At 41.3% G+C, this 22426-nt stretch overlaps 2 protein-coding genes across 4 annotated transcripts in view; one reads left to right on the top strand and one right to left on the bottom strand.

The window, feature by feature from the left end:
• HPGDS (hematopoietic prostaglandin D synthase) overlaps nucleotides 1-22426 on the top strand; it is a 194664-nt gene that overhangs the window by 165253 nt on the left and 6985 nt on the right. The window contains exons 2-3 of one of the 2 annotated variants that reach the window (XM_061360975.1): nucleotides 9041-9199; nucleotides 20675-20767. In XM_061360975.1, coding sequence (XP_061216959.1) covers nucleotides 9067-9199; nucleotides 20675-20767 — 226 coding nt within the window. In that variant the 5' untranslated portion in view covers nucleotides 9041-9066. The remainder of the gene's footprint in view (nucleotides 1-9040; nucleotides 9200-20674; nucleotides 20768-22426) is intronic. The other variant, XM_061360974.1, reaches the window with a different exon arrangement.
• SMARCAD1 (SWI/SNF-related, matrix-associated actin-dependent regulator of chromatin, subfamily a, containing DEAD/H box 1) overlaps nucleotides 1-22426 on the bottom strand; it is a 97400-nt gene that overhangs the window by 26952 nt on the left and 48022 nt on the right. The gene's annotated exons all lie outside the window — the stretch shown is intronic.

Raw genomic sequence — 22426 nt, forward strand, 5'->3', positions numbered from 1 at the left:
TGGGGAACCCACAGCAATGGGCACTGCCCTGGAGCCAGAGTCTGCCTGGTGTTTCCATGAGCAAATGCAAAATGTGCTGTAAACCGGTGCTCAAAAAATACTTTCTTCTTAAGTATGGATACATAGGTTATGGCTCTACATACCAAGCAGCCTGTACCCATAGCTCATGGGATCTTGGACGTTTACTACTTATGGCCAAATCTAGGCACTCCCCAGGTTATGCTCAGGGATATAGGTCCGCACTTACCAGTGCTAGTACTCTCAAGGTAACTGGCTACATCTGAAGTGCACTTTAAAGAGGTCCTGGGTCTCCTCAAGCTCATTCTGGCTATGAAAACAACTTCAAAATACCTGAAAACACATGAGGTCTGTGCCACAGCGCACTGTGCTGCTGCCTCCTGGGCAGGGTGGTATGCACCAGGCACCCTCGGGCAGAGCAGGGTGACATCAGGAATGTGTGACCAGGACAGCCGGTGAGTGATACTGGACAACTGCAAAGTGAACACCATCTTGCCTTGTTCTGGTTACAGGGAACATATGTTGTGCTGAAAAACCTACCTAATTCTTTTTGTTTCGTGCCTGTAATTTTGAGTATTTGTGACAAGTTGTATAGCAGACTCACAACATGCAACAGTTCAGAGCAAAGTAGTTTAGACTAATGGGGAAGTATTTAGTGTTTGTATTCCCCTTTGTACATACACACATGCACATGGCTGAGATGAGATAGGAGAAAAGCTAATTTTTTTTGCATCCAAGGAAAGGTGCAAGTTGGCAAAACTAGTAGCCACTTAACACACAGCAACATCACTCACATCTGCATTCTTTGCTTTGGAGGAGCATTGTGAGGCGGTGCCAGTTTATCTGAAGACTACAGAGACAGATGCAAGACATGAATTTTATGGGAACGACTGGTGTCATCAAGCGTTAAGATTATTTAGGCTTTTGGTCTACCACAAAATGCTTCAGGGAGTTATTAAAACATCTGATGAGAAAATAAAAGACTTAAATAGTCTCTCCTGAAATATTATCCTAACTGCTCCTTAATCTGCATCTTTCCTGAGATTTCTCCTCTTGCAATTCTATTTACCAGTATTTCACAGACTGAGGTGTGCAATTTATTCATTTGAAGTTCACTGCAGCTTTTGAGGCTGCACAGAACAACTGTAAAAGTTATTTACATAAAATTAAGCCAAGTAGCTGCAAATCAAAAGACTGAGGATCAGAGAGAAAACAAAGTCATCAAAGATGATCAGGCCCTAAACGGAAGAGCCTGGCATGCGAGGCAGCCCAACAAAGCCCTGCCTGTCACTGCCTCTCTGCCTCCATTCCCTGCTGACATGAAAGCTTTCCCTCACTTATTCAGTTCAAATGACTGGGGTAAACTTCAAATGTCTGAATCCTTGAGTTTTAACTGCAGCTGCCCGAGGGGCACTCACACGAAGAGCAGCAGCTATGAAGTCAGCTTGGAGAAACCCAAATGACCCTGGTGTTCTCCTTCCCGCAAACAGTCTTGACAGCAACCACCCATTCACTGTCCAGTCACAATGGACTCTCACCTTCAAAAACATCTCTCAGAATAAGCCTATTTCTAATCTTCCTCTTTCACCCAGATGTGTTTTTTTTTCCCCCTGTCTTCTCTAAGGATTTTTCTATAGCTCTGAGATAATTGCTCTAAGGTCTCCACACCCTCTTTTTTAAACCCACACGTTCACAGATCGGGCTTTCAAAAGGCCCTGTTCATTCAGCAGAGATTACTCATCAGGTCATTTATCATACTCATATCATTAATACTTCTCAGTAATCCATAGCAATTCCTTGAAAACCTCTTCTCATGGTAGGAGGCTGATTTGCACCACAGGCTGCAAATAACTGGGTAAAGACATGCAAAATCCCACTAAAACCCCCTATATACATGCTTTAAGCCGTGCACATATCTAATCTTGAATGTCACACTTAGAAGTATCAGGCCACAACCATTACATTTGGGATCTGTTATTTCAAAACTCAACCCTACAGCAAATGGCATAAGCATTTACTTCAGATAATTTGTCTATTAAACAGAAAAGAGAATGCAGATTTTTTTCTCTTTTTTTTCTCCAAGGTCCAGACTGTTATCTGGCATAGAAAAAGAAGGGATCAAATTAAAATACTGATGTTCTATAACTGGGGCAGAGCAGGAAAAAGAGAACATTGCTTTTCATAAAAAGTTTATCTCAGACTGAGAGCTGACAGGAATTAGATAGAATTACTAAAGCTTTCCAATTTATTCACTGTCAAAACACAGACTGCTTTGGAAATCTTCCATTGGAAGATTTGAAGTCTTCCATTAATCCAATCCATCTCCCCCCAAAAGGGGGGCAGAACATTTCTTATTTTCTTCAATAAAAACAAAATTAATATAAACTTTATTTTTTTGCAAGAAAAGAAACAGAAACAAGAAAAATCATTTTTTGTTTTCAAAGGCTGAAAATATCTCTTACGCCTCTAATATTTTTGACTTCGTCTTACAAGAAGAAGGTTATGTTTGAGAAAGGGAAAATAAGCCTTTCTACTTTTTGCTGTGCAAAAGAGAGCACTGTCCTGATTCTTCAATTCTGTTTCTTAATAAAAGTCCCAAAGTCACTAGCTACCCTATTCAGGGACTATACCACATAAGATACCAATTGTATCCCTTATTTTTTACCAGGGAAAGGCAAAAGTTATTTGTCTTAGTGCTACTTACATTCAGATAAACTGCTCAGACTAAGCCAGTGCCATCACCTGGCAGTCACCAACCTTCCTAACAAGCGAGGAATCAGAAGGGTGCAACAGCAAGCCCATGGCTAGTTCTTGCTGACATGGACGGATTTCTCAACATCAAACTCTTCTCTCTCCAAAAAAGGCCAATAGGAGGCTATTTCTGTGTTGAATTTCAGCCCTGAGGTTAGATGCAAAATATAAACCCAGAGAGTCTTTAGAGAGAATAATTTTTCATCCCAGAGAAAAAAATCTAAGGTGCTCTTGCAGTAACCAATTTGATCAGCAGCCATGAGAGCTGGACCATGCCCTGCAAACAGGGCAAGGCTGCTTCCCAGCAGCCCTTTTTGGCATTGCTCCAGCAGGAAAAGATGACTAAACATGCCTTTCCCCAAACCTTTCTGACCATTACGTTAAGTTAAATAGAAGGAAAGAAATATTGGACATTGACATTTTCTGTCTTTGCTAGCTTGCTAAAATGGCAAGTTTCACAAAGTTATGGTTGTGGAAGCTTTCCTTCACTTGTCTCCTATTATAACAATTTAAATCTCATCTTTCTGTTTCCTTCCTCTGGAAATTGAAAATCTAAAAAATGAAGTCAGGAAGACTCACTTGGACAGGGAAACATCTTTTTTTTTTTTTTTTTTCAACTGAGGAAGGAGAAATCTGCTTTAATACTTGGCTTTACAATTACAGGGATGAGGAATTCACATATCTGAGAAAGACAATAAGCAAGACAGGCAAAACAGAACTTTATATTCCTAATGTTTCTCAGGTCAAATAAGACAAAATAAGTCTCTTTCCTGGTTAAAATTTTCTCTTTGGTACTGTGTAAAGTAACACAACTCTCCCTAATCCCTAAGGATCAGAATCAAAAATCCTGAGCTAACAGCCTAAGGAAAAACTCTCCCATAATGTGTAAAGACTCTTTTGTCTCTATATACAAAGGAAAAAACAACCCCTACAGCAGCCAGCTTCTCTTCTTTCCCTTTCTAAAATGAGCTTCCTAATGGACTTTAACACTACCGGGCCCTGTAGCATCTAGAACATCACAGAAATAGATGAGTAAATACATGAATTGCCTGAGCTTGCAGCTCCCTCTCCACCCAAGCAGGATACCCAACTCAGGCTGTTGGGTATGCATCTATTTCAAACCTACTCATCAAATTTCCAGGCAAACTTTGCAGAAACACCTTGTATAGAAATAGTAACTGCTTTAAAAGCAGCACTAAGAACAAAAAGAAAAGAAATGTTCACCAAGCTTTTCAGCTTTGGCTAGATTATTGCTTAGAGAGGGTATGAACTCTGTTTCACACTTCATAAAGCAGGATGCTTCTTGGCAGTAAGAGACCTTTAGGCTTATGTGAGTGGAAGATGATCTGTTATTACACATTCCATTTTCATGATTTTATAAAACAATAGTATAGCATCAGCTCCAGCAACCCAAACACTCCAAACTGGCATGACAGCTGAATCTTGTAATAAAATCCACAGAGGTATCTATTGACCGGATCATCACTCACTAGTCCTTGGAGGGAATTTTTCACCTTTCTCATAAGAAAAGGCCCTACAGCAAGCACTGGATTTCCACTGGGAGATCCAAGGTCCAGCACATTCTCCTGGTTGCCGATCACAGGCCTCAAGTTCACAAATGCAGCCCGAAGTTGTATTAGCACAGGGAAAGGAAACGGTGCTCCCTCAAGGCCCACGTTTTGGTCTGGTTGCAATTCAAGTGAGGATTATGACACTAGGCAGCCAAGACATCCAGCTCCCCTTTTTTTGGCAGGCTCATGGCCAGGGCAACGCTGTGTCAGGTGCTAGCTGCAGTGCTTTCCATAAGGGACTCCTAAACTAATGAAGAACCCTCACATTCTATATTAAAAAAGTACACATACAGTGCTATGGATCGTCTCTTCCAGGCAGACAGCTCCAGTTCCAGGTTTTTAGACACACAGATGAACCCTAACCCAACCCTAGTGGTCTTGCTTGCTAGAGGAAACACATGGGCTTTTTTAAATCTTCTGTCAGTGATGAAACCTTAAGGCAAGGAAACCCATAATTTCTCACAGTGCAAAGTACAATTAAAAGGGACTTTGAATCAGAGGGTCCTTTGTCAGACTTTGGATGGATGTGAACAAATAGCTCAAATTAGCTGGTTTCTCCTCCTCTGCTTCCAGCTCAGGGCAAAGCTCTCTGCTGCCTGTCACCTCAAATATTAATAACCTTATCCAAGAAAATTAAAGAAAGTCCTGTCTTTTGCTTTCTTCTTCTTTTGTTTTCTGAATTCACGTACTGAGTACCTGCATCCAGGTTTCAGTGTTTGTTAGTGGCCCGAGTAATATTTCCATGTATTACTTTGAGGGCTGGATTTTCCAAACCATAAATGAACCTTGTTCATCTACAAAGTTCAGCTTTCATGGGGAAAAGACTTGGGATGGGAATGCAGAATTGCGCACTGCCTGGCAGAAGCAGTGTGCTCCAGTTCCACTGGGCACACACCATAAATTCACCTTGAGGAAGAAAAATGCAGGCAGCGCACTTGTGATTTACCCCTTTTAAAACGGAGCAGGGACACATACACTGTCACCAGTGAAAGCTAAAGTATTGCACAACTCGCAGGCACCAGGACTGTTTGCTTCTATATTGTCCTGGTACATTCATAGAGTTTCCAGTCTGCCAATCCTTTCTCTCTTCTGCATTAGTGCTATCTGAAATTCAACATTTTAGTTCTCAGAAAATGATGCTGGTTCCTTCCTGGACTCTGTTTTTTTTACCCTAATCTTGCTTAAAGTTTTCAAATCGATTTGAAATTGATAAAAGTATCCCAAAATGCAGCAGATTATATAGTATCTCCATAAAGACATGAACAGAAATTATTTGAAATCTGTTCTAAGAGGTCTGAGACACTTGTAACTTCAACCCGAATTTTGACTCATGAATAACACAGAGGGTGCCACCTTTTGCACATATTTGACCTTCTCTTTTCCTGTTTGATTTTGTCACTGAGTGGCTCCAAAAGTTGAATTAAATCACAAGATCCACTAATCTTCTGTTTAAAGGTATGTTAAAGCCAGTTAAGCTGGCTTTAAGAAAGCTGCAGAGGAAAGCTAGAAAATCAGCTAAGCAGGTCAACAACTTTGAAGTATTAAAGCTTATTTAATAGCAAATTTAGATTACTTGAGTTCACTGCTTTGAAAGTAGTATGTCATAAAATTGGGGCTATGTCCTAAAATTGGGGCTGACGTTTCCACAGGTCTCCCCCGACCACCCCCCCAAAATCCCTAAAGCACAAACTCAAAGTCTCAGAATAGATCTCCCCCCCCCCCCCAGAAGTGACATCTTTCAATTATGTAATGATTTTGGATGTTTTTCAAATGGCTTTAATTTGTTCTTCGTGATCCATTTGTTTACAAATCACACTGGGAAACAAAGTAAAGGGGCATAAGGAAAAAAAAACACCAACTGAATTTGTATGTTTGGCCAAAACCTATTCCCAACACAACCGTTTCTTTCATTTAGAAAAGTATCTGTGATTGTTTAGGAAGCGCTACTCCTGACATTTCACAATAAATACAAATAAAAAATAAAACCTACAAACATTTACAAAAACGTGCTTACAATAAAGCTATAGAGACCTTTCAAATGTCAAGTATTTTTGGTAAACTCCTTGTAGGACTTTTTTGTTCACAGACAGAAAAAAATCCATAAGCTTAAATGTGCATCAGCAGTCCAAATATTTGATTACTCTTTATGGTGTATTCATTAGAAATTTGTTTAGCTTTGCTTTAGAAGTTTCAAACAATAGTTCCCACTGCTTCCTTGACAGACCAAAATATTCCACCGTCTACTGCAACAGCCAGAAAGACCTCCTGATCTTCAGCCAAAATTCCCTTTTCTTTACATCATCTCACTACTCCTGATTACACATATCTTTATATACAAAGTTCTCCCACAGTAAGAATTAGAGTCTTTCAAAATACTCACCACCAGAACTGTTACGCTTCACTCACCTCCAGCCCCCTGTGTATGTAGCTGTCCACTGCCTTCCTCATGCCTCTACCTTGAGACCTTTTATTTTTGTGCTTCTAAATGCCTTTCCGCTGTCAACAACTTTCTGCTAATGAGCTTCTATGGCTGTTTGTCAAAGAAGGAAAGCACAGGCTGTGGGGTCTGCATGTTAAAGGTCATGTCCTCTCCAAATGCAAATTGAATCAGTAGTATTCGCTTGCCTCAAAAAAAAAAAAAAAAAAAAAGTAAGAACCAAGGGGTTTTTTTCCTCCCCTTTGACTCCCAAACATTAAGTCGTGTCTAACTTGAACCTCAGATAACACATGCTCTTAAAAATGCCATTCCTTGCTCTCAAATGACCACACAGTCAGAACCGGGGATGAATGGTGAGGGAAAAAAATCTACAAACTCATCCTCTCTTCTAACATTAACTTTGTAGACATATAATCCAAACTCATCCTGCATAAATAAATGATAAAGTATACATATATACATAGTTTTACCATACAAGTACAATAAAGCATAAGTAGCGATAAATCTGGGCGCCGAATTTGAAAATGGAATAACAAAGTTTTGTCACTTAGTTAAAAGTTGCTTGAAAAATTTGGAATCGCAAAATTTCTCTAGAGACAGGAAGATTACACTTGTCATCTGCAAACTATGTTTATCAAGCAACACACAAACTGGTGGCTAATACATCTAGAAAACAAATCATCAATGCAACTAATTTTGCCTGTGGCTTCCCTTTTTTATACAGTGCAAAGGAATGCACTTGTTTGACTTTAAAGAAAAGGAGAAATAATAATTGTAGTGACGTCCTCGTTTTGAAGCATTTGTAGATATCTCCATCGATAATTCTGCTTCTCTGCTGGGCCATCAGCTGTAAAAAATCTCCATTTACTAATCTCCTGTAACCCTGCTGTGTGTGGTAGGGAAACAGGTAAAACTTTCTTTCTGAATTAAGCAGTCTCCAGAGTGTTCATTTGCTGTAGATACTTCTTTTTCGCCTTTGCTACTCTGAGGATGGAAAATAGATGTTTTGACTTCTGGGGAGAAAGTGGCAAAGGCAGTTTGCTCTTGTCAGCAAGAGCTAAGTGCAAACTTTTTCAGTTTCTGAACAAAAAGCCTCTAAAGTGAAAGCTGATGATACATCTGCCCTCAAGCATATGTTTTCAAAGGCAAGATGACTAAATAGGGGGTTGTTTCTATTGCAAGGTTACGTAGTAGCACTTACTCATTAAAAAAGTTCCCTTTCTTTCCTGGAGCTGATGATCTGTGTTGCGTGCTTTATTACTAACACTCTGAATCTGATGGATATAAAAAGATGGTAAATGACATGCAAGGTCTACTTTAAGGCCAAAATGAGACAGGGTTTTGCTTTCAGTGAGGAGGTGGGTGGTTGTTTTAGTCTCCTTTAGACATTTACATTTACATTTACATCCTAGCTGAGCTCATAGATCTCTCTAGTTAAGGTGCTGTGTGTGCAGAGTTTAAAAGTCTACTTTGGTTTAAAGAAGACATAGCTGTTTATCTTTCCTGCATCATTGTTGTTGTATAATCAAACTCATGAACATTTTCTTTTGTTGCCTGTTACACCAAGAGCCAAATAGAGCTTTCCTGTTAGATAAGTCCTAACTAGAAATCATATGAAAATCTAACAAAGTCATTTCAGGTTTTCTTTTGGCTTCTATACAAGAAACTGAGAATTTGATGACCATTTCTCCAAAACAACCATGTTGACCTGTTTTCACATCAATTTTTTTGTTCTAAAATAACTTGGTTTGATTGCCTATCCAACTAGGGTAATAGTTAATGAGAAAAATCACAGCAGTTTGGCAATTCCTATGATTTGATCTTGGATTAAGATCTCTATAAGCAATAGAGGCTGAGCAAGGCAGGGTTGAGCAGAATTAATACTCAAGACAACAGCTATTTTCCGTTACAATATGTGATTTTAGATTTGCACTCTGAAAAACTTTATAAAAATAGCCCAAATTTGGAGTCACAAGAAAAATAAAAGAAAGCTGAAAGTTCTTAATTATGTCCAAAAACTTCAAACCATCTTTCTGGAGATAGCCAGGGAGGAACTACAGGTTTAACTGCCACTGTCCACATCCGAATATTGTGGTTAACAAATACAGAACAAAAAGGTGTTACTAATGCAATGATGGCAAAGTACAACACATGATGTCTTACTGTAATATGTCCTTTGCATTGTACAAGCATGTGTCTCAAAACCAAGCATACGGTGCACTTTTGCAAATAGGAGTTGAGTTACTCATTTCTAAAACAACACGGTGCCTTCCCTTTCAGGGATCCAGCATGCCTCAGTACAAGCTGACATACTTCAATCTGCGAGGACGAGCAGAAATCAGCCGCTACCTGTTTGCTTACTCAGGCAAGAAGTATGAAGATCACAGGATAGAAGCAGCAGACTGGCCCAAAATCAAACCAAGTAAGTAGCATAACATCTTATGCCAAAGCACAAATGCTGTCAAAAAGCATAGCGAAAGAAGAGGTACCTATATGTTTCATGAGCAGAAATACATGTAATTCCTTTTTTAATTAATTATATGGGTATTTTATTGTCTACACAGCCAAATGTCATTTCTGATGCTCTCACACAAGGCCAGATCCAAATCTTCAGACAATCAAAAGTGACTTACCTGCTGTCAACCAACTGGGATTTTACTGCTTATCAATTCAGTTCAGCTTTTGTCTGTCTAAAGCTAACTAGATGCATGCGAATCTTCTCAGCTACTTAGGAGGATTTGGTCTGAAATATTGCACTGCAGCCTGCACCTTGGTTTTAGAAAACCACATTGGAAATAAGTGTCAAGAAGGACACCCCTTTACAAGCAGAAAGGTCTTCAGAGAGAGAAAGTGATGATAGAAAACAAAAAAAGAAGTCAATACAGCAAACAGAAAACAAAAGGGTCAAAAGAGGTGCTAGAAAACAATTGTTCCTAAGAACAAGCCCTACCAGACCTTCTGAGAGTACTTCTGCATGCTGCTATACCCCATCCATCTCATGTTTTTTAGTCAAAGTAACCTCTCTCCAGCTATTAAGGCTATTTGTTATTTCTGTTCATTAAATGAGCCTCAGTTCAAATGAAGCAGATTGAGTTTGGATACGGAGAACATGAAATCAGAGCTATCTGTGTCTTAATTTCATGGATTTGACCTATATTTTACTAACAGGCTATGACTTTTCACATCCAGAATAAAGAACCTTTAGTTTAATCAAAAGACACAACTAACGCACAAGGTGATTTCTGTTAATTAAGCATTGTGTCTTGATAGGTTTTCCCTTTGTTTAATAAGCTCAGCCAGTGGGCTACCAAATTCTTGTAGGGTGCAGTTAAATTTGGTCTTTTCCCATAATGTTCACAGTGACCTGAATGACAAATACTCAAGGACCACTGCTCTCCAGGTGGCAGCTGAAGCCACCCATGGTGCCAAATCTGGAAAACACTGGCTAACGATCCACAGAGAGGAGTGTAAATGAAGCGGTGGAAACAGAGTATTACTTTTCAGTTAGGGATGACTGACTTCAGAAACCTCTTCTCTGTAAGAGCTTAAGCCTGTTGACCATGTGGTATAGCTTATTTCTCTCCCACTGCAATTCTCAGGGAAGCAGGGTAGAACCCAAAAGTGAGATCAAGAATTCATGAAATTGAGCTGAGGGAAGCTCTACATAGACCTTATTCATACTTGACTATGCACGTATTCACACATATACACACACCCATTTATGATCTGAACCAAGGTTCAGATAATATTAGCAAAATATAATTCTATGTAGAGTTTTGCATACTGATTTTGAAGTAAGACAAATTAAAAAGGCAAAGCATACGTAGTCACTTAAAGGCTACAGAGGCATTAATATCCTAGGACAAGATGTTCTAACAGATCTGTCAGACAAGGAGAAGGTATTGCATCTCTCTTTGAATAGTGATGATGTCCTTAACATCTGAGCCAGTGCAAAAATCCTTCCTATGTGCTCATATCATAAACCTCCCAGTGAAGCTTTATATGTACAGCACTTTTCACTACAGTGTATGGCTATGAAAACACTGGGATCAGAGGCACTTTAGAAATACTAAGACACACAGTTTGTAGCTGTATCCGATGCACTAATGAGTGTTGGGTAAGTCATTTAACCCTTGAGTGTCTTTGTTTCTCTTTCTGTGAAGTGAACAGGTGAAGTTTCGCTTTCTGTGAAGTTAGCAGGTTTACCAAGGGTTAAGTGAGATTTTTCATTTTCTCTGCATAATGGCCTTTCACAAGAGCCTCTACTATGACTGATCCCTAGATGAAATGCCAAAGCAGATAAGGAGTTTAGTAAAATGTGGGAGCTGCTGCTCTCAGGTTTGTGAAATCATCTGTGCAAAATTTATGTTGGCTTAGGAGTTCTGTGAATTTCAGGCTTCTGTAGACACCCCGGCAGTCAGTGGATGGGAACTGAAATGTATCCTACTAATTGACAGGGAAAACGTACACCTACAAAGAAATAGTTGGATGCATGCCTGGAAGTGCTATTACATATCATACCAGGATGCTAAACTTCTGCTTCTGGAAGGCTCCCTGAATCCTAGCTCAAGCATCAATGTAATGGTAGCATTTGCCACCAGTGGCATCCGTACTGGAGACAATATGCAAGTTAAGAGGTTCCTCAGCTAAAACAAGAGTAAAGGTATCTTGTTTGCATGATTAACAATGTAATGCTGCTAAGGAAATCGCCTGGACATCAACTAACTGACAACTGACTCCTCCTTTGTGAAGCAATCATTAGTCATGGTACCTCCATGACTCCAAAGTAATTTCCCACAGGAAAATCATTCAGCAAAACTCTGAATAAAAGGTAGCAATAGGACTTCACAGTAAACAGCCTTACACCATGCAAGACAACCAATAGACACTGCCCTAGTAAGCCATAAGGTACCTAAACACTGACTTGGCAGGCTATGACTAGACACAAGAAATGGTTACCTCCTAGCTAGGGACTAGGCTCTATAGGGTTTGTGTCTTAATACCACAACAATATTGCATGCAGCAGAGATGAACCATGCCCTGTAAAGGAAATAAACCACTTGCATTCCCTACTATCCTGAATTGTCAAAATGTGCTTCAGGGGCTGAAAAGGACAAAAAAGTCCTCAGGAAAGCAGATAGCAGGATCGTTGCCAAACAAAAACCTCAATTACTGTTGTGTTCAACAGTAAATATGAAATGAGGGGATCCATCCAAGCCAATGCATATACTAGAAGCTATCTCTCTGCTGAGAGATCTTCTATACTACTATCATTCATATTCTGCATTCAGATCTTTCTTATGAAGATCAAACTTTTTTTCCCCAATTTTTCATGGACTGGGTTTACTTCAAAAAGAAAAGGAGTAGCAGATTCCAGCCAGTGTTATTTTGGTGTGAACAAAAGGTTCTTTAGCAACGATAACGGGGATTACAGCTGTATTTGATGTAATGGCAGCTAATGTAATAACAGTTTGGGACACCACTTATTTTGCAACCCTCAAAAATAATTAAAAATTGGTCCAATTAATTAAACTAATTACATAATTATATATTGAAATGAGAGTAAGAAATATTTGACAAATTGCTATGCACACGCGCATACACCATGTTTGCATTTACCCACTTGCCTATGAAAGATCTAAACCCAGTTCTGACTTTAAAGCCTGCAAGTACAATGTAATGTCCCTCTTTTTAGTAACTTCAAGTATGATGAAGTAAGATAAAATAAAAATTACTTAAGGCAGAAGTTTGGACAAGGAGAGCATTTCATGTTTTTTGAGATACTAAGGGAACAAACCAGAGAATTCAATTTTGCCTAAGAATACGAGGAGTCAGGTCTCTGCACAGAGGGTAGGTTTGCTTCATCAATTTCCACAAAACTAAAGTAAGGCTTTACAACAAATATCACCTCCCAGCCAAATCATCATACCATATAAACCAGAAAATAAATGTATAACATAACATCAATAAATAAAGTAGAAATCAGACTTGCAGCTGCTGGAAGTTTAATTTTGACCTAGACAGAAGAGTGCGATGTGTTTTGTTGTTTGTTTTGGCTTTTTTCTTGTATTTGTTCCTCATGATCCAATTAAATATGAATGAAAAGGAAAAGCAGTTACTGTTAGTTTTCAAGGCAAAGGAGAACTTGTTTAAGCAGAGATATCATAGTAAGAAAAGCTTGGCTGTGACATTTCCTTTCCCTCATCTTTGACCAAATCTGCTGCCTTAATATTGCATCCATCTAGAGCTGCCTGATTACAAAACCATTAATTATTCAGGTTTTGAGGAACAATTAAATGCTTAAACACAGGCTGCTTAACATTAAGGTTGTGGATGGCTTCAGGAGAGACAGGAGAAAGCATGGGGAAGAATGGTTCAGCTTGAGGGAAACAGGGGAACCTAAACTCACTTCTGGAAGGAAAGCTGAGTCAGAGTAAGTGTGGAGAGGAAAGAACAGGGATGAGAAGAAGGATGATGAAGTTGTGGGAAAGGAAGAAAGAGCTAAGGGAAGGAGGAAACTAAAATTGTACCTGCATAGGGGCTCCTCACCAGCTAGAGGAGGACAGCGGTGAAAAGCATAGCACAGCACCAAATGCTAGTTTCTCCAACCCAGCAGCCCACCAGCCTAGTTGACAGGCTAGGACAAAACTGTGTACAGCTGTGTGGTGTTTCCCCTCCCTGTCCTTGATGGATAAACTGGCCCACATGAGCACCATCCACTGAGTCATGCCCAGGAGGATGAGAGAGGAGCTCACGGTCAAAGGGAAAACCTGAACAACACTAATGAGAACCTATAGGCATGCCAGGATGGGAACAGTTGTCACAGCCCTTAGGAACTTAATGGGATGGAGGAAATTTACACAGGGGTCCTTGCTTTTAACACACATTGGGCCTCATCTCCCCTGTTCAGCAGACTATATAAACATCACAGTTTTATTCACAAATGCCAACCAAAACTAAAGTAGTGTAAAAAGGAATTAATCCAAATCCTCAACACCTCACAGGTCCTTCAGTGGGTCCTTCCTAAAATGAGAAGAGAAATTGCAGATTGGTCTAATGACTTATGCTCACCCTCTGTGTCAATGTTTTCTTCATGGACAGCGTAAAGCCTGTGCAGATTTCACACCAGCATTCAATGTTAAAACCGTTGGATAACCAAGATAACAGGAAAAGCAAGAATTTGCTCATGAAATTCAACTTAAAGGAGCTAACTAACTTTTCTGGATAGCTAACTTTAGTTCTCCAAACAGCATTCTTTTAAAAAACCCTGTTCCTCTTTTCAGTGACTTTTCAATCTAAATCTGGAAATCAACACAAGCGTTTGTAGCACCTTCTATTTCAGAGGAGCAGCAAAGCAAGCAGAAACTGAAAGGGAAAGGTCATACATTTTGTGCATGCCTGAGAAATGACGCTGTTTGTACCATGACAGTAACAGATTTTTTCTAGTTTTCCTTCTTAAAATATATTTGCTCAAGTGGGAGTCAGAAACTCTGCAAAACAACAGTTTTGAAAAGCATGGAAATGACATCCATATGGGTACACAAGAGTATAAACTGACGTAAGCAAGAAACAGCCCTCTAACCGACCAAGAGTAAAGAAAGACTAGCCAAGTAACATGCATGTCCTTCCAGTCTGCACTACTCTGGTTTAACTGCTCATTCATGATTGCTTTCTGATACACGTTGTTTCATGACTTGCCCCCACAACCTCATTCTCCACAACTGAGATCCCTCTCACACTCCAGTTTCATGCGGCACCTCTTTCTCTTGCTCTCTTAAAGCGGAGCCTGGCAAGAAAGAACCCATATGCTTTGCTCATCTGGAGTCACACAAACCATCTCTTTCATCAAAACCATGTAAAAATCAGCAGTTTTGGTACAATCCTTATACACATGGCACATTTTGCCATGCCCAGAGGTTTCTTGAACATACGCTGTCAATGAGCAGAGCTGAGGTGAAAAGCACCAGAGGAGACTCAAAGCAAGGCACAGAAGCCTATAGCAACGAGTTTAAGGGTAACACGGCTCAAATTTATGTACAGATGTATGGCTTTCTGTTGTGCACAAGGAGCCCTTGTGTAGATGGCTGTGGCTTTTGTTACACTTCAAGAAATGGGCTACAGGCAAGGTGTCTACAGGCCACACTGAGGGTGTTTGTTAAACCCTGACCTTGCCCCCAGCAATCAAACTGCACCCATCCCTCCTGAAGGCTCTTTGCATCCTGCCTTAGGATGAGCTGTGTGATAAGGCGGTTTGCCTTAGTCGATGAGGAATGGGTTAGAGACCAGTTGAGCAATCTGGACATCCATAAATCCATGGGTCCAGATGGGATGCACCCGTGGGTGCTGAGGGAACTGGTGGAGGTCATTGCTAGACCACTCTCCATCATCGTTACCAAGTCTTGGGAAACGGGAGAGGTGCCTGAGGACTGGAGGAAAGCAAATGTCACTCCAGTCTTCCGAAAGAGCAAGAAGGAGGACCCGGGTAACTATAGACCAGTCAGCCTCACCTCCATTCCTGGGAAAGTGATGGAACACCTTATCCTTGGTGCCATCTTAAGGCATATCAAGGATAAGAGGGCTATGAGGGGCAGTCAACATGGCTTCACTAAGGGGAAGTCATGCTTGACCAATCTCGTAGCCTTTTATGAGGAAATAACACGGTGGATGGATGATGGCAGAGCGGTGGATGTGGTCTACCTTGACTTCAGCAAAGCGTTTGACACAGTCTCCCACAGCATCCTCGCAGCTAAATTGAGGAAGTGTGGCCTGGATGATAGGGTAGTGAGGTGAACTGTGAACTGGCTGAAGGAGAGAAGCCAGAGAGTTGTAGTCTATGGGGCGGAGTCTAATTGGAGGCCTGTATCTAGTGGAGTGCCTCAAGGGTCGGTACTGGGACCAGTATTATTTAATATACTCATCAATGATTTAGATGAGGGAATTGAGTGTACTATCAGCAAGTTTGCTGATGACACTAAGCTGGGAGGGGTGGCCGACACGCCAGAAGGCTGTGCTGCCATCCAGGGAGACCTGGACAGGCTGGAGAGTTGGGCAGGGAATAACTTGATGAAATATAACAAGGGAAAGTGTAGAGTCCTGCATCTGGGCAGGAACAACCCCAGGTTCCAGTATAGGTTGGGGAATGACCTGTTAGAGAGCAGTGTAGGGGAGAGGGACCTGGGGGTCCTAGTGGACGACAGGATGACCATGAGCCGACACTGTGCCCTTGTGGCCAAGAAGGCCAATGGCATCCTGGGGTGTATTAGAAGGGGGGTGGTTAGTAGGTCGAGAGAGGTCCTCCTTCCCCTCTACTCAGCCCTGGTGAGACCTCATCTGGAATATTGTGTCCAGTTCTGGGCCCCTCAGTTTAAGAAGGACAGGGACCTGCTGGAGAGAGTCCAGCGCAGGGCAACGAAGATGATTAAGGGAGTGGAGCATCTCCCTTATGAGGAAAGACTGAGGGAGCTGGGTCTCTATAGTTTGGAGAAGAGGGGATTGAGGGGTGACCTTATTAGTGTATATAAATATATAAAGGGGGAGTGTCACGAGGATGGAGCCAGGCTCTTCTCAGTGGCAAACAATGATAGGACAAGGGGAAATGGGTACAAACTGGAACACAAGAGGTTCCACTTAAACTTGAGAAGAAGCTTCTTCTCAGTGAGGGTGACAGAACACTGGAACAGGCTGCCCAGGGAGGTTGTGGAGCCTCCTTCTCTGGAGACATTCAAAACCCGCCTGGACATGTTCTTGTGTAACCTTATCTAGGTGTTCCTGCTCCGGCAGGGGGATTGGACTAGATGATCTTTTGAGGTCCCTTCCAATCTCTAACATACTGTGATACTGTGATATAAGTCCACCCCCCTCTTCTCCACTTGGCAAATGAAGTCTCAAGTTTTCACAGGGAATCAATCTGGTTTTGCTATGAATTTATCAATATAGGAAGTTGTTCTTTTGAGTTACAAGAGGAAAGAGATACTTCACTGCAGGTTACTAAAAACTTTGGTCTTGATACATGAAGTTTGGATAATAAAGCTTCAAAGGCAAAGAGATTCCTTCCCTTCCCTAACTTTCCCAGACTGAAAATGTAACTTTATAAGCCATTATACCTTTTTGCCTAAGAGAGAAGAGATGTACTATAAATATTTTCTGCTCCTTGACTGTTCTTTACTATTTTCTTCAGCTGTACAGCAGCCTGGGTATCTGCTGTGCTTTCTGCTGTGCAAGAACAGCGCACCCTGAACTCAAGAAGAAACAATGGCTTTTACAATGATCTGCACAGCACAAGTGCTCATAAGCACTGGTTTACGTTCATGTCACAATTTTCCCCCCTTTTCTTTATAAGAAAAAAACAAATGACATTCTGAACACACAAGAAAGAAGGAAGATCTCCCATTTACCTCTCTTATGCTTAAGATAATCCGTTGTTTAGTAATGATGGTGACAGATATACTGCCTCTTAGCAAAAAAAACCCTAAGCTTCATTATAAATCAAAGCATAATGCCTTTTGGAAATTTAAGTTGCATGGGACAACGTGCAATACTTTCATTTATTAATTTTAGACTTTCATTACAAATCATGCAAGCATATGAATATTTGTAATGCACACAAAACAAAGCTGTATTTGTATTTTTAACTGTAAACTCAGTTTGTTTTCCAGGAAAGAGTAACAAGACCTTAACGAAAATAGCTCAGCACTGAGGAAGAAGCATTTTGTAGGCACTACTCAAGTTTTCAAGGAATGAATAGCAATTCTCCTTAATTCTGTTGACTACTAGGACAAAAAAAAAAAAAAAAAAGAATCCAGAAATGGTCAGATTCCTGAGAAACAGAATCTGAGAGATTACAACCACCCTGCAACCTAGCTGCCTTTCACCTGAATACATATTCCTCAACTGTCAAAATGATGCCTCCCTCCTTTTGTTGTAAAGGCTTCTTAAGAAGTAATGTATCTACATAAACCATCTTTCATTTTCCTTGTTGCAACTGATAAAGTGAAACATCAGACAGTTGTGGCTTTAAGGCTTTCCCCTATGTGTAAACACGGCAGAAATGTTCTATTCGGTTTCTAGGTGAAGCAATCGTAGTTTCCCAACCTGAGCATCAGTCGTCATTTAGACAGTTATTGCCACAGAGAACTGCTTAGTCACTGGCTTAGTTGACCTAGCCAAAGATGCATCAGGCTGTGGCACTCCTATGGAGGCCTCTGAAAAGGCTGGTTAACTCTGCCAGGGGCAGCTGCTATTGCTCCTGAGCTAGACGCACTTTTTGCTGTTACTTCTTGCCAGACATTGTTATACAGCCCTGTGTGGTCTGAAGGTGGCTGTACGCTGCCGTGCTGGCACCTCCAGCAGTCACCTATGCTCTCATCCCCTCTACTCACGCTTGCTTGAAAGATGTGCTGGTACCCTGCGTAAGCAAAGGTACCGTCACAGCTCTAAGGCTTTGGAGGCAGTGATGCCCAGGGCACTCTGCACCATTAATCCACAGCACAGAACCAAGGCTCTTCTCATTTTCAGAACCAGAAAGCTTTTCAGTTTAGCCTTCAGCAATGCATCATTTTCTCTCTGGGTTCTCAGTGAAGCAATGCATGCACTTGCCAGGGCCTTGCTGCTCACTAGATAATAAACATATAAAGTCTTCTGTGCAATACATCTATTATCATTTCAATAACGAGTAGCAGTACACGTTTTCTCCCTGGGGTACAGCAGCTAATGGTCTTTGAGCTCTCTTGCTTCTTCTAGTCATCAGTACCAAAATTCAATCTTCACAGTGTGCTAAACTTAAGAGGGATAAAAGTATCACGAGCAGTGTGTTCAGATGCAAGGGCAAAAAATTGCGCAAAGAAGTCCTGCATGTCTTATGCAGCTGCCAAATTCATTTTGCAGATACAGATTTGGCATCTCAGATCTTTTAACTGATGTGATTCACACACTGCATGCTAAATGACAGAGCCACGTGGCAATGTTCATCACTGATGAAGTCAGCTTGCTAAACATAACACAAATACATGAGGCTTCATTGTTTATTACTTTTCATTAGGAACTAAAAACCACTCAGGGAGTAGAAGTGTCATTCCACCTGTCCCATAAAGACAGTTCTGGAAAGTGCTTTGCATGTTTCCAATGGTCAACATGCTCATTTTCTGCTACTGTCCTTTTACAGTCTTAAAATGAGCATACATAAAGTGTAATCCAGATGAAAACCAGGTACAAAGCATCTGGCTGTGACCAGCACTTGCAGTCACATACTTGGAATATATGAAATAACATTCTTTGAAATGCAGAGACTTAAAGTTCCTCTGGTGAACAGCACCAGGTTCCCATGAGCGGATTTCACTGCCCTAAACACTACAGTTTTTCCCAGCTTAAGCTTTGCTCAGATGTTCCATCCCCATTTGATACCACACCAGCAGCTTCTCCAAAGTGTAGCAAAACAGCAGTCCAAGTTTTCATGTACATTATGTTACTAAATTAATAACTGAAATGTACAACTGATTTCTTATCTCAAACTCTCTTGCAGATATCCATGATCTTACAGATATCCATGAAAGCTGTTCAGTTTGTCTTTCCCTAATCTCGAAGTCTGGAGGCTTCTTCTCTATGACTTCTCCCCTGTGACTTCTCCATTCAAGCCAAGTCAATGAAATTTGAGTACCTTAATATCTGTGGTTCATTAAGAAGGATATATTTGATCTTGGTCATGACTGTCAAGTGAAATGCCTTGTCACAATGTAAGTTCTGAAGTAGTTGCAGTGTGCGCTTGCAGCCCAGAAAGCCAACCGTACCCTGGGCTGCATCAAAAGGAGCGTGACCAGCAGGTCGAAGGAGGTGATCCTGCCCCTCTACTCTGCTCTCATGAGACCTCACTTGGAGTATTGTGTACAGTTCTGGTGTCCTCAACATAAAAAGGACATGGAACTGTTGGAACAAGCCCAGAGGAGGCCACGAGGATGATCAGGGGACTGGAGCACCTCCCATATGAACATAGGCTGAGAAAGTTAGGGCTGTTCAGCCTGGAGAAGAGAAGGCTGCATGGAGACCTCATAGCAGCCTTCCAGTATCTGAAGGGGTGCCTATAAGAATGATGGGGAGGGACTCTTCATTAGGAACTGTAGTGATAGGACAAGGGGTAATGGGTTAAAACTTAAACAGGGGAAGTTTAGATTGGATATGAGGAAATTCTTTCCTGTTAGGGTGGTGAGGCCCAGGAATGGGTTGCCCAGGGAGGTTGTGAATGCTTCATCCCTGGCAGTGTTCAAGGCCAGGATGGAAGAGGCCTTGGGTGACATGGTTTAGTGCAAGGTGTCCCTGCCCATGGCAGGGGGGTTGGAACTTGATGTTCTTAAGGTGCTTTCCAACCCTAACTATTCTATGATTTTACGATTCTATGATTCTAAGTACAGATACTTCTCTGAATCACTGCTGCTGAATTTAAAACAAGTGTAAATGAAAAAGTACCTCTGTAGTCTTTACCCAGTCTTTTACTTCATACCCCATCCTGATCATGCAAATCTTCAGTAGTACTTTGCTTAACCTTAGCAGTCACTCACCTGGGGAGGAAAAAGGAGGGAAGTGAAGGAAAAAACAAGATTCTACTGAAGTTTCCCTGCATAAAGAATTCAGGATATGTAGGGGCACATTTAGCCTTTACAGCACAAGCTTAGGAAATAGGAAATGCTGTACTTGGTTTTTACTCTATAGTTGCCTTCTCGCAATGTGATCTGGTTATATCCTCAACCTTAGTTCTTTTCATTTTAGTCCATGCATTTCCATACAGAAATACTGTTAAGTGCTATAACAGTGCTTAAGTGGTAGAAGTGCAGCTATTATACAGACTCCCACCACTAAAGGCGGTGATTTAACTTTTGGTTGTTTTTCCTTTTTTGCTTTCTCCTCCAAGCTATCCCATTTGGCAAAATCCCTATTCTGGAAGTAGACGGAGTTACCATTCACCAGAGCCTGGCAATAGCAAGATACCTTGCCAGAGAATCAGGTAGGACATTTGACTATTTTCTTGCTCTGTTTAAAGGTGCTCCTTGCACCTTTAAAGCTCAGGAAAAATACACTCACAGCAAAAATAGAAGCAAACCAATAGCTTGGCAAGCCCAACCAAGTAGAAGTCAATACCAGTGTGGCAATAATGATACTAGGGCTTTTCCCAGGCACAAACAGCTAATAGTTATCAGATTCTTGTTGCATCTTTAGTTTGTCAGCACCAAATGCTGGCCACAGAAAAGCAACATATCGTATAGGATGCTTTTAGAGGTGCCACACAAAGAATGATGGTTTTAAAAAGCACTTTGTGGTGTCATGCTCATGTTCAACAGCATTCCTTACCATAATTTGGTGCTTATTTTGTTCACTGGGTTGGGGCTGCTGTTGTAATCCTGATGAGATCTCAGGCTACATCCCCTTGTAGTTCCAAGGTCAGAAAGAAAAAGCAGAGCAAGGCACATTGCTGGGATGCTGTGTGACAGGGTTTGGAGTCATTCAAAGGTCATGTAGAAAGTAAAAAAGCAGACAAAAAGGGTTCAAAGTAACAACCCATATTGTGAAATGCTATGCTGTTCAGAGCCAAACTCAGGTGTCACAGCTCTGTATCTGCACTGTGTGTAAAGTGCCTACAGAAGAACTCAGAAATTCCCCCTTAGGTCTGATTGAGTTTCCTCTCTGCATATAATACCTGGGCTGTGGGCTTACTTCTCCAGACAATAAGCTTTATTCATGAGTCATGAACAACACAAAGCAGGAAACTGTGGCTTCCCTGAGGGCTCTTGGGCAGTTTCCCCTGGAGTTAAACTTTGAGCTGCCAGGCTAACCAGAGAGAGCAGGAGGAGGAGGTTTTGGAAGCATTAGAGATGATCACAGTCAGCAAACAGAGCACTCTGAAGCAGATTTAGGCAGCAATTGTGAGCTGGCAGAGAGATTAGCTCAGATGGTGACATCACTTGTATCTTTAAATACTTACATGTTAGGGAAGTACTCAACTGGGTAGATAAAGTGATATAAGACTTAGTAATGCAAGTAATCAAATAAAGTAGTCAGGGCTTGCTTTAGGTCAGCAAGCTGTCATTCAAAACCATCTGCAGAACTGGTCTGGCTGAAGGCAGATGTGTTCATGGTGTGCTGAACGTCAGCAAACTGCCGACTGGGGCTGGGAAGTGAGTACTATCCTACTATTTCATACTCTGAGCAAAGAGACATAACCCACCTACCAAAATATCCAACGTTTTGCAGCGAAGGAAACAAGCAGAATTGCACAGGGTTATTCTTCAGTGCACAACATGTCTGCAGTACTGTGTTCCTGCTGGTTTCCTCCACCCTGATACAATCTACTACTTGCAAGAGAAGAGAATGATGAGCATCCACATGGTAATGGAAATGGGTTAGAAAGCCTGCCCTCCACTCACACTGCCTCCCTCCCCACCTCCTGTCGGGATGCTGATCTGGGCCTGTGCTCTTTTTACAGTCTGGATTTCTGACTTGGGCATTCCTATTACCTTGCAACAGCCACAAAAGCCAGGGTTCTGGAGCACATTCAGACCACTGTAGTCTCCTGACAGCGCTGGTCACACTGTCAGCTACGGCAAGACGAAGAGCATGCATGGAAAGGGAAAGAAGTCTTTTCATCTTCATAGTCAAACTTGCTAGT

The sequence above is a fragment of the Neopsephotus bourkii genome, unplaced genomic scaffold (assembly GCF_033783945.1).
Source record: "Neopsephotus bourkii isolate Nb327-2 ecotype Australia unplaced genomic scaffold, CSIRO-AGI_Nbou_v1 NB_1037, whole genome shotgun sequence".
NCBI classification, from domain to species: domain Eukaryota; kingdom Metazoa; phylum Chordata; class Aves; order Psittaciformes; family Psittacidae; genus Neopsephotus; species Neopsephotus bourkii.